Here is a 12,719-nt window from a genome sequence, read left to right as displayed (position 1 = left end):
ACTGGTTAACAAGAAGCCAAACACATCCCCTTTAGGCATTCCAGCCTTTGGTTCGCATCCAGACAAACTGATCTTATATGATGAGAGGTTACTGAAAACCCAATTCACCATACATGAGGGTCTACCAATCCCAAAGGATCAAACACTTAATCCTATAGGAAATCAATATATATTTCAGATCTTGCCCAAATATCACGCTGTCAGCCAATCCTTAGTAACTAACTAAAGATTTGTTAATAAAAGAAAATAAGATAGTTATTGCGTGGTTAAGAGATCATATACTTTATAAATAATTGCACAGTCCTCAGATCAGATTTGTAGCAGTGATGGTGACTTTGCTGGTTTGCACAAAAGTCTCTCTGGAATCATTCCAAAGGGTATAATCCAAATGGCATCTTAGATGTAGGGTCTTTCCAATTCCATGCATTTTCCAGGGTATTCCAAGTAACAGTCCCATTGCTTAAACTTTCCCCGTTTAAAGTTCAGCAGACTAGAGATGGCAGGATCAGGCATGAGGTTTCTCTTATAGCTGAAACAGGCTGTCAAATGTTTTGAGCACAGCATGTGACTGCATATGTTTCTTTGTTGAGTACACACTGACCCATCCTTTGAAGTTAACATTTCATTTCCTATGCATACACAGGTAATCCAGTTATACTGATTTACATAAGGGAACTGCTGATCATCCATTATAACAGGGATAGATAAACTAAAGACAATATAGGTAATAGTACCAGTTTTCTGGAATGTCTCACACCTTTGATCTTCAGGTTAACTGAAGACAGTCACGTACATAATGTAAAGGCAATTAAGACATGAACAGGACTTAGAATCTACAAACCAATTTGGATAGATTGTTAAACACCTAACAGGATATAGGTACACAGACAAACACATTTAGCATCTCTCTTGATTCCTATTACTACTAATGAACGGGTTAGTGATTGCTAGTCTACATCTCTCCGATAATCACACACACGTGAATTGTCCTGACTACAAATGCAATGCCTTTTGTTAAGTTATGGGTCATACATAGGTTAGCTGGTTTGCCAGTGTAACACTCCTTGACATGAGACTTTAAGGAACTCTTGTAGGATTAAAAATCCTTATGCATTTCAGGAAATTAATTGCCGGCTGTGCACCCTCAGTGAAGTGAGCTGTAGCTCACGAAAGCTTATGCTGAAATAAATTGGTTAGTCTCTAAGGTGCCACAAGTACTCCTTTTCTTTTTGCTAATATAGACTAACACGGCTGCTACTCTGAAACCTAGTATTACTGATGTGCTTCTTCAGCTTATCCACTGAATTGTCAACAGCCTAACAAAACAGGTGCACCAACTTGCTACTTTGATCAGTTATTACATTGTTGACATCTTCAGCCCTGAGAAACCTTTGAGTGGTTTCCTTGGAAAACTGAGTATGCATCTCAAGGAAAAACAGCAGTTCTTCCATTTTCTTAAAAGCAAAGAGACTGCATGGTTTCTGGCTTTCAAATATAGCCATTAGGTCAACAATTGGCTAGCACATTTCATTGACAAAACGCAACACAATCTTCAGCATTAAACATTGCATTTCATCTAAGAGCTCTCTTTCAAGTTCCCACAATGAATCTGGTGCCAAGTTGTCACACACACACACACACACACCTTCTTCAGCAAAGCTGTGATAATATTGAAAGTGCTTTTCATGGTACTGAACACAGCAAACCAGCTGTTCCCTCTAGATGCTACTGAGTCTGGTGCCACTGTTGCACTGGGAACTTCTTGCCTGATGTAATTTAAGTGCCTCATCTTCCTGCCCCTTGCCATATAGAACACTTGTGAGAAAGCTTTTACCAGTGCATTGACATCCTTGAATGGCTTATGAAAATTTCCACCCACCAGACTGATTATATGAGCAAGGCATGTTACATGGATGCTATCAGGAAACAGCCCAGACAGTACAGTTTTGCAAACTTTTTTCATGTACGCGGCATTACCCACATCAAAAACAACCACATTGTTCTAAGCAATTTCATAACTTTGCATAGTCTGAATGACTGCTTGAGACACAGATTTGTTTTCTGCATGAAGTGTATATCAGCAAGATAGGAGGAATCTTCCGATTCTCTCTTTTACCAGTGGTGCGAGTGAAATGTTAAGTACATAGTGCAGCCCTTGTCATCAGTCATTTAATCAAATATAACTGACATGTAGTTATCATTCACTTTGTACTTAAGTTTATTTCCCTCAGTGTTGTAGACATCTTTAAGATTTGGAATTGCACCACCATTCTTGACTCAACTGTTTAGAAACTGACATATGGAATAATGGTCTGTTTTAGATAACAGTATGTTTACAGCAGCACAAATTAACACCAAATCACAGACAACATCCAAACGTTCATGATAATCTATTGTGGTTGTGTTGAAACACGTTGAAAGTGTACGCTGCATTTTTTGTGACTCTCCCTGCAATGCAGCTTTCGTCTTTAAATACTTCTGTGCTTTGGTGAGGTGGTTTGCAATTGTCAATTTCCTCTGATGGTCCAGAACAACACTGCACATTTTGCAAGAGTTTTCCACCATCTTCAAACACCTGTTCAGGAAAATCTTTTACTCTCTCTTTTGCTGGTGTATTTGCAATGTGGGACCTTTGTCTTGGCGTTTTCTGACAAAATTGATCAATGCTTCCTTGAGAGTTGATCCGACATTTTTCATGGTCTTTCTCTGTTAAGGGATATTATGCAATATTATGTGACAATGCATGTTATGTGTAAAATTACAGGGTGTACCAGATGTTGAAAATGCTGCATATGACCAGATGGGAGACATCTTGGAATCAAGAAGCTCACACCTAGGATGGACAGCAACTGTGGAGGCAATGGTGCCCAACCTGCACTGACTATAGTGCCTGAAAACTGATTGATCCCACCCTTGATTATGACAAGTGACCTGTTCTTTCAAAGCCTAGCAATGGGGACACCAGTTTGGTGTAAGGATTGCATATTTTCATAGTTTGTTCTTTTGATTATTTTGTTTGATATGTAGACCAAACAATGTGTCTTTTTCAAAAGGGGGAGAAGCGTAACCACGTTACTGTGCTGACTGGGTCTATATGACTGATTGTGGCAAACATCCACAGACAGACAGCAACCCCTTAAAAGACGCGGTTCTTCCCAGAAGGGAAGAAGGACCCCTGACCCAGGAAGTAACATGAACAGGAAGGTCAGGGGTCAGCAGAGAGGCACTTGGTTCCTGCCCAGGGTGAGCAAAAGCACTTGGGGTCAAGCAGTACCAGGAGTAGAGCTGCCTCTATCCCCTTTTCCAGTAATATATACATGTTCTGTTGTTACTAAAACTCATGTCTGTGTCATCAGTCCATGGACTCTGTCTGCTTGGGCCAACCTACCAAAAGGAGATTGTGAGGTCATGAAACAAGGACACTCAGCTGAGAGGTGGGAGATCTGAGTTTAAGGGTCAGCTGAGAGGTAGGAGACTTGGGTTCAAGTTAGGGTGGCCACTGACATGTTCCTGCAGTATCAGACAGTCCAACACTTCCAAGAATGGCGTGGGCTTGCCCCTGCCAGCATGACTTCCTATGCATGACACATGCAAGATCATGCCACTTGGGGGATGCTATTTTCATAAGTGCACTGTTCCCCCAACCACCAGCCTGACCTTGCACACACTCTGTGTATGAAGTCATGCTGGTGGGAGCAGAGCGCCATGTTGTTCAAAATGGCATCTGCCCCCGCCCCCCCCGATACCTGACAAAAGGCCCTGTCCAGTTTTGTCCCAGTACTGGCTGGGGGACAAATCAGCCAAAAAGAGGCATGTTTGCTATCAAACTGGACAAGCAGCTTCCCTAGTTGGAGTCCCTGCTCTGGGCCAGGCAGGGAAGACACACCCCACCATTTAGTGTGTTAACAATAGCTCATGGTTTGAAGCCAATCTCATGATGTGGGGAGCCTGGTTCCCGCCCTTGGGGTTGGCAGCCCTGCAGCAGGGGCCGCCCCAGCACTCCCTTCTCCAGTTTGTACCAGGAGACATCTGGCCACTGAGTAAGTAGGGTTGCCATCTTTCCAATTGCTGGTAACTGGACCCCAGAGGCCCTACTCCTTTCTCCACTTCTTTCCCCACCCCTAACCTGTTCTCTATCTTTTTCCCCAAAGGCCCCTGCTCCTGCTCTGCCTGTTCCCACCAAGGCCCCATCCCTGTCGCTCGCTCCTCTCCCTGTCACTCGCTGGATTGCTTCCACCTTCCTCCCCCCTCCACCATCCCAGCTGGGCTCCCTCTGCTCCAGGGCTGGGACGGGAGCTACTACAGCCTGACAAGGAGCCTCCTGCAGGAAGAAGGTGGCCCCAGGTGAGCAGGGGCTAATGTGAGTTAATGACCTGGGGCCTTTCCCCACTCTGCAGTAACTAGACTATTGGTGTCCGGTGAGTACATCTGACCAGACACTGCCAGGTCCCCTTTTTGACTGGACTTTCCGGTCGAAAACTGGGCACCTGGCAATCCTATGAGCATGGGGCCGGCACCCGTATTTGCTCAATGGCAGAGGGGGGCTGCACTGGGAGTGGCTGAGGGGAAAATTCTGGCCTGGACACTAGTTGGGTCCCATCCCACTGACCTCAGTAACAGCAGGCCTTGCACCACCTCCTACAGTTACCAATTTTCTAATCACACAAACCCAAATACACTTGCCCTGCTCCTTCCCCCATGCCACACCCCTGCCTCGCCTCTTCTCTGAGCCCCCCCACCCCGCTCACTTCATCCCCCTCCCTCCGTCACTGGCTCTCCCCCACCCTCACTCACTTTCACTTGGCTGGAGAAAGGGGTTGGGGTGTGGGAGGGGGCGAGAGCTCCAGCAGGGAGTGCAGGCTCCAGAGTGGGGCCAGAAATGAGATGTTCAGAGTGTGGGAGGGAGCTCTGGGCTGGGGTGCGGGAGGGAGGGCTCCATCTGGGGGTATGGGCTCTGGGGTGGGGCTGGGGATGAGAAGTTTGGGGTGCAGGAGGGGGGTCAGGAGTGCAGGTTCGGGACAAGGTTCGGGCTCCTGCCAGGCAGCACTTACCTTGGGTGGCTCCCAGAAGAGGCCAGCATGTCCGGCTCCTAGGTGGAGGCACGACCAGAGGGCTCTGCACGCTGCCCCTGCCCATGGGCACCACCCCCGCAGCTCCCTCTGGCTGCGGTTCTTGGCCAAAAGGCGCTGCAGAACCAGCACTCGGGGCAGGGGCAGCGCATGGAGATCCCCTGGCTATGCCTCCACCTGGGAGCCAGACCTGCTAGTTGCTTCCAGGAGCTGCATGAAGCCAAGCCTGCCTTATCCCCACTGGGCACCCGACCGGACTTTTATCGGACTATTAAAATCTCCCTGATTGGCTTCAGTAGCCACCAGGAGATCGATGCCGACACTGGGAGACTCCCGGCCAATCCGGGAGGGTTGGCAAGTCCACCCTCCCCCGTCCCCACACAGCCCTCGCCCCGGCTTCACGCTGCTACTCCCGCGCATGCACCTGGGCACAGCCGCCAGGAGCGCTCCAATAATTGACTTCCAAACTCGTTCTCCGCGCATGCGCAGCTTCGAAACTGCCGGCAAATTCCAACGGCGTCCACTAGGGCAGAGGGGCCTCCTGGATTGGAGGAGCTTCGCTGTAGGTCACTTCCTGACGGCTCGCCATAGGCTCCGCGCGGGGGACCGGCTGCGGGGGCGTCCCCCTCCGGTCAGGTGGTTGTGCCAGTGGCAGCATGGAGGGTGGCCCGGTGCAGGTGCGTCCCGGGGTCGGCGTGGGGGTGGTGATTACCAGCCCCGCCCACCCTGACTGCGTCCTGCTGGGCAAGAGGAAAGGCCCCGTCGGGGCCGGCGCCTACCAGCTCCCCGGAGGACACCTGGAATTCGGGTAGGAGCCGCGCGCGCGCGTGTTGTCCCGCCCCTCCCGCTTCCACCACCGCCGCACGCGCTTCCCGGCGTCCCGCAGCGTCAGCGGCCGCGCGGAGCTCTCACTGCCCCCCTCCCCCCCGCCGCAGGGAGAGCCTGGCGCAGTGCGCCCAGCGGGAGACCCTGGAGGAGGCCGCGCTGCAGCTGAGGAACGTGCGCTTCGCCTCGGCGGTGAACGCGGTCAGCGCCCCGGACCGGTACCACTACGTCACCATCCTCATGAAGGGGGAGGTGGACACGGAGCGCGAGCCCGAGCCCAGGAACCGCGAACCCGAGAAAAACGAGAGTAAGAGAGGCCCGGCCGGGGCAGGACCGCGCCAACCCTGCCCCTCCTCCCCCCGCCCCAGCGGTAGGAGAAGGCCGGGCCCCGCGAGCTCCGCGCAGCCACTGCTGAAACCAAGTGTTCGGAGCCCGGCCCGGTGTTATTCGCCCTTAGCGTCCCCGGGGAGACCCTTACACCGGAGCCTTCCCGCACCTCCGGCAGAGGGGGCGTCCCTTTGTTCCACGAAAGGGGTAGCGCCTCTGCTCCGTTTCCACTGCAAACGCCAGATCCCAAGTGCAGGCACGTACATAAATAGACCCAGAAACGGATACTCCCAGGGTATCAGATCCTGAGCGCGAGGGAGCTCATCGGCTGAAAGGAAAATCAAGTCACCTGGCATGATCCATCTCAGTAGCTTCGGTGCCCCTGGAGAATGGAATGCTGTCAGCTGAAGTAGGAGCACTGTAGTCTCGGTGGGCAGTCTGCCCACTGACACAGTCCCCATCATCATCCCAAGATTTGTGTACAAATCGCAGCTCTAGTTTTAGGGTATCTGCATTTAAGATCCTATCCAAAGCAAGGCTACCCTCCCCCCATCTCACTTTGCGCTAAACTGTAAGCGCTAACAGAGAACTGTGCCAACATGGGCCCCACAGCAGGGAAGGGGTGGAGGTAAATTATGTCCCTCCTGAATCGCTTCCTTTGAATAAAGGGCAAGATACACATATCTCAGAAAATTCTGTGGATTTCTTGTGCCATTTTTTTCTGATTGTTATAGTGCAGGATATTACATTTATGTTGCAGATGTTATTTCTGCACTAGCACTGTCCTTCTAAATGTATAGGGATGGTATTGCCCCTTTCTAGTTGTTTTACAGGCTGTGACACTTTTTCTCTTTCTTTTGTACAGGTTGGGAATGGGTTAAATGGGAAGAATTTCCTCCACTAGATCAACTATTCTGGCCTTTACGCTGTTTAAAGGAACAAGGTTACAGTCCTTTTACAGAAGACTTTAATCATCTCAGGGGATACACAGGAAATCACCACTAGATGGCATAGAAAAGTCATTGTTTTGTGTGTAAAAGACGGATATCTTGTGCCCTCCACCAGAATTCTGTCCCTGCCAAAGTCAGAAAGATGTTACAGTGCTTTACCATCTTTAACATCTAGAGTCTCTGTCACAATCACCATCCTTGTATCCCAGGAATAGATGGGACTCCTTTTGGAGCCATTCAATGATAGACATGTTCGCGAAGTAAAAAGATTAAATGTGCTATCTTATTTTACAGGATCCTGTGTATTTGTTAGAACTGTAGTGTCTTATCCCATAAACTTTTATATATGTCCCATTGATGTCTGTGGAACTACTCATATAAAACTATTCATGAGGGACGCGTTTGCAGGAGCAAGCCCAGGAGAAACTGAGTTTCCCCTTCTTTCATTCAGCTTCTTGGTTTTCATTTTAAAGTAAAAAAGGTTCGTTTGCTGCCACCCTGCACTCAGAGTTGTGAGCACAAATTCTAGACCTTAACTGTAGCCTCACATCAGCCTGTATTACTTTAGTTGATGCCACCAGCGTCCACATGGAAAGATTTTATTTTTTTGGTCATACTGAGTGTGTCTTGTATTGGCTGCAGAAGCATGCTAAGTGCTGAAGAGAAAAGCAGGAATATAATGGGTGGGGAAAAGAGATCCTAGTTTACAGGAATCGGTGAAAGTACACACTAATGGTGACACTGATGAATAAATATTTTCAGTTCTACATGTCAAGGCTAGCCTCCCTAGCATTACTAAAGCTCATGGTCTTTTATGTAAGCAATTCATGTGTTAAAATGTTTACATTAACTTCTTATAATTTATCAAATTTATATGTACATAACTGTTCTAGGTTTGTCAAGTTTGGTACCATTGCAGTCATGGGAGAAAGTGGCTTTCGAATGATACATAACTTGATCCATTTCTGATGCCACTGCATTATCAAAAGACTGAGCTGGGAGCCAGCAAGCCCCCGCCCTGCCCCCACTGCAGAGGCAACACCATTGAAATTACAATTCTCTAGATTTTTATCAAATGACACCTCCTTTACCTTTCTATCACTAATTTGCTCAGATAATAAGATTTTCCTGCACCATGCTCCCAGACTACCTCCTTTGTTCTAGACTGATTATTTTTTAGATGTACAGTTTTCAGTCATGTAATCTAATCCCTTGACAGAGTAGCCAACAAATCAGAAAAGGAAATGCTCAATTTATGGTGGGGATCTTACTTTCTCAGTGTTCAGAGCCTTGTTTGTCAGCAGCGAACACCCAGCTTACAAGATAGTTCAGCTGGTCTTAGTCATGCTAGTAGCCCACACAGAAACCAGCCCCTCAAATAGTCAGCTCTTCTATATTTTCCCTACCTGTTGTTACCCAAGATAGTCAGATTTTGGGAGACACAGTATATGCGGTAATTGTCCCTGGAGGAATAAGGGAAGCTTTTGGTAACTGAATAAGTGATTGCCTACTTAGGTTCTTTACCCACTATTCCATGGCCACATTTTCTAGTCCAACCTTCAAATTCTGGCCCAGACAGCCTACCACAGGTGAAGTTAGATGTCTGGGAAGAAGTCTGAAAAGGTCAGCAATATTATTTCCAGAGACCTGGTGTCAAGGTTCCTTCCCCACTCTGAACTCTAGGGTACAGATGTGGGGACCTGCATGAAAACCTCCTAAACTTACTTTTACCAGGTTAGGTTAAAACTTCCCCAAGGTACAAACTATTTTACCTTTTGCCGTTGGACTTTCGCTGCTACCACCAAACATCTCACCGGGTTTCTGGGAAAGAGTTGTTTGGAAACTTCTTTCCCCCCAAAATCCTCCCAACCCTTGCACCTCACTTCCTGGGGAAGGTTAGATAAAAATCCTCACCAATTTGCATAGGTGACCACAGACCCAAACCCCTGGATCTTAAGAAACAATGAAAAAGCATTCAGTTTCTGAAAGGAAGAATTTTAATAGAAATAAAAAGAATCACCTCTGTAAAATCAGGATGGTAAATACCTTACAGGGTAATCAGATTCAAAACATGGAGAATCCCTCTAGGCAAAACCTTAAGTTACAAAAAGACACAAAGACAGGAATATCCATTCCTTTCAGCACAGCTTATTTCCTTAGCCATTTAAAGAAATCATCTAACACATATCTAGCTAGATTACTTACTAAGTTCTAAGACTCCATTCCTGTTCTGTCCCCCCAAAAGCATCACCCAGACAGACCCAGACCCTTTGTTTTTCTCCCCCCCCCCCCAGCTTTGAAAGTATCTTGTCTCCTCATTGGTGATTGTTGTCAGGTGCCAGTGAGGTTCTCCTAGTTTCTTAACCCTTTACAGGTGGAAGGGTTTTTCCTCTGGCCAGGAGGGATTTTAAAGGTGTTTACACTTCCCTTTATATTTATGACACCTGGTATAGCCATTGTTTACTAAATGATTTGAAAATAGAGGGTAGTATAATTTCTGGGCATGTTCCCATCAATAAATTCTTAGGATTTTCTGCTCAAGGCTTTAATGTGATACACTATCTAGGTTATACACTGTATGACAAGTTTATGCTCCTGTCCTCACCTAGAAGGCCTTTATTTAATAGTCCCCTGCTTATGTCTCTACTCTCATTTCCCAGTCCTATATGCCACCAAAGGGTATGTCTTCACTGCCAAGTTAGCTCAGGTGATCAGCACCCAAGTTAGCCTACCTCTGCTGTGAGCATTCCCCACTGCAAAACCGTACTTGGATAATGCACTCACTGTTTCTGCATTCACTCATATGTGCCTGGGGGCATATTCCCTAGTTCTTTCTGCTGAGATGCTCTAGGATTCTTTCCGAAAGAGTGGGAGAATTTGTTTGAGAGACAAGGTGGGCAAGGTAATCTCTTTTATTGGATCAACTTCTGTTGGTGCATGAGACAAGCTTTCATGCTACACAGAGCTCTTCTTCAGGTCTGGGAAAAGTACTTTGTCTCACAGCTAAATACAAGATCAAACATAGTTTAGCATAAGGAGTTAGAATATGTGCTAAGGGACCATTCACCTTGAATGTGCTAACTATGCTAAACTATCTGTTTGATCTTGTATTTAGCTGTGAGACTCTGAGGCTATGCCTACACTAGTACTTTTGTCGGTATAACTTATGTCACTCAGGGGTGTGAAAAAAACCAAACCCCCAAGCAACATAAGTTACACTGACAGAAGAACCGGTGTGGACCGCACTGTCGGTGGGAGATGCTCTCTCACTGACATGGCTACTGCCACTTGTTGGAAATGGTTTAATTATGTCAACGGGACAGCTCTCTCCCATCAGCATAGAGTGGCTACACAAGAGATCTTAACAGTAGTGCAGCTGAATCTGTACAGTGGTGCCACTGTAAACTCTCTAGTGTAGACACGGCCTGAGACCTTTCCCAGACCTGAAGAAGAGCTCTGTGTAGCCCAAAAGCTTCTCTCTCACCAACAGAAGTTGGTTCAATAAAAGATACTATCTCACCCAACTTGTCTAATATCCTGGGACTGACACAGCTACAACAACATTGCAAACGGAGAACTTGTTTGTTCTTCAGGGAGAATTACAGGAAGGGCATTAGAGGACTGTCAGCACTCGAGTGATTTGGCCTGCATCTTCACTGAGAAGTGGGCAGATTCAGCCTGAGTTAAAGCAGAGCTCAGGCTCTAATCTACACCCCCAGCCAAGTCAGCTATCGTTGGCTGAAATCACCTTTAAATCCAGATAGCCTATGTGGATTGGGGGGGGGGGGTGTTTGGACTAAAACTCATGTAAGAGCTCGGCCTAACTGTACAGTGAAGACATATCCTAAGTATGTTTGTCCTTGTTGCTCCCTGTCTCTTTTTCCCATTCTCAGCTTCACACCTCTTCAAGCAATCCCTTTAAAGTCTTGTCTGTGCTGTTTCCCCTGGAGAATGTTATGGAAAACTAGTAGGGACTGACATAAGTATCAAGAACATTAAACCTGGGCAGCTGAGGGCAGGGACATTTTAGTCAGGATGCTGAAATAGAGAAATAGGTAGCTCCTTCTGGGAAGAGAGTTGTTTGGGCTTCGAAGTCATTTCTACTTCCCTCCCACAATCCATCAGCTGCTGAGAGCATTCTAAAAGCAAGATGTTCAGTCTCTGGAATTGAAGCAGCAAATAACTTAGTAATCAAGATGTTAGAGCACTCTGCAGGCTCAGGTGGGAGAAAAGTGAAAACCTCTATCGAGGCTGGCTTTCCTCATGAAATTAGTGGTTTGAGTCTGAGAATCAGATAATGAAGTTATATTCATGACAGAGAATGAATAAGAGGAAACTTTTTTAAAATTGTACCTAAATCCTTTCATTAAGAATGACTTTCACTTCATAGAATATCAGAGTTGGAAGGGACCTCTGGAGGTCATCTAGTCCAACCTCCTGCCCAGAACAGGACCAATCCCAACTAAACCATCCCAGCCAGGGCTTTGTCAAGCCTGACCTTAAAAACTTCTAAGGAAGGGGATTCCACCACCTCCCAAGGTAACACATTCCAGTGTTTCACCACCCTCCTAGTGAAAAAGTTCTTCCTAATATCCAACCTAAATCTCCCCCACTGCAACTTGAGACCATTACTCCTTGTCCTGTCATCTGCTATCACTGAGAATAGTCTAGATCCGTCCTCTTTGGATCCACCTTTCAGGTAGTTAAAAGCAGCTATCAAATCCCCCCTCATTCTTCTCTTCCGTAGACTAAACAATCCCAGTTCCCTCAGCCTCTCCTCATAAGTCATGTGTTCCAGACCCCTAATCATTTTTGTTGCCCTTCGCTGGATTCTCTCTAATTTATCCACATCCTTCTTGTAGTGTGGGGCCCAAAACTGGACACAGTACTCCAGATGAGGCCTCACCAATGTCGAATAGAGGGGAACGATCACGTCCCTCAATCTGCTGGCAATGCCCCTACTTATACACCCCAAAATGCCATTGGCCTTCTTGGCAACAAGGGCACACTGTTGACTCATATCCAGCTTCTCGTCCACTGTCACCCCGAGGTCCTTCTCTGCAGAACTGCTGCCTAGCCATTCGGTCCCTAGTCTGTAGCGGTGCATTGGATTCTTCCGTCCTAAGTGCAGGACTCTACACTTGTCCTTGTTGAACTTCATCAGATTTCTTTTGGCCCAATCCTCCAATTTGTCTAGGTCCCTCTGTATCCTATCCCTCATACACTCATAACCAGTGAAAGTAAATTTTGTACTACTTTGCTTATTTTTTGCACCTCTGCCATTGCTTTACTTTACCTTCCTATTTCCCTAGTGCCTGTTGTAAAATTGAATTAGGGAAGAGGAAAGTGGATTACCAATATGCTTAGAATGATCATTGTCAAAATTACATCATATTGCATAGTGAGTAGTCTAAGTCACTCAAACTAGGGTTTGGGAGTATCAGTTTTCAGCCTTGAAATGTTTTGAGATACCTAAATGTTGGGGAGGAGTGACTGAGCAAAGGGGAATTCTAACAGGAATACGCAGAATGAAAAAGCTTGGGCAGAT

At 46.8% G+C, this 12,719-nt stretch overlaps 1 protein-coding gene across 1 annotated transcript; it reads left to right on the top strand.

Moving 5' to 3' along the window:
* Nucleotides 1-5,611: 5,611 nt before the first annotated feature.
* Nucleotides 5,612-7,525, top strand: NUDT15 (nudix hydrolase 15). Its single transcript, XM_037893979.2, has 3 exons — nucleotides 5,612-5,877; nucleotides 6,005-6,201; nucleotides 7,087-7,525. The coding sequence occupies exons 1-3, from the start codon at nucleotides 5,726-5,728 to the stop codon at nucleotides 7,224-7,226; spliced, it is 489 nt and encodes a 162-aa protein (XP_037749907.1). The 5' UTR covers nucleotides 5,612-5,725; the 3' UTR covers nucleotides 7,227-7,525.
* The last annotated feature ends 5,194 nt before the right edge of the window (nucleotides 7,526-12,719 follow it).

The sequence above is a fragment of the Chelonia mydas genome, chromosome 1 (genome assembly GCF_015237465.2).
Source record: "Chelonia mydas isolate rCheMyd1 chromosome 1, rCheMyd1.pri.v2, whole genome shotgun sequence".
In the NCBI taxonomy this organism is placed as follows: domain Eukaryota; kingdom Metazoa; phylum Chordata; order Testudines; family Cheloniidae; genus Chelonia; species Chelonia mydas.
The sequence above is the reverse complement of the archived record's forward strand: the minus strand, read 5'-3'. Positions and strand labels throughout refer to the sequence as shown.

What these genes read in the sequence shown, in the direction of transcription:
- NUDT15 (XM_037893979.2), top strand. Translation starts at nt 5,726, where the DNA reads ATGGAGGGTGGCCCGGTGCAGGTGCGTCCCGGGGTCGGCGTGGGGGTG. An exon ending in GGAGGACACCTGGAATTCGG is followed by an intron (nt 5,878 to 6,004) that starts GTAGGAGCCGCG and finishes CCCCCGCCGCAG; the next exon opens with GGAGAGCCTGGCGCAGTGCG. An exon ending in CGAACCCGAGAAAAACGAGA is followed by an intron (nt 6,202 to 7,086) that starts GTAAGAGAGGCC and finishes TCTTTTGTACAG; the next exon opens with GTTGGGAATGGGTTAAATGG.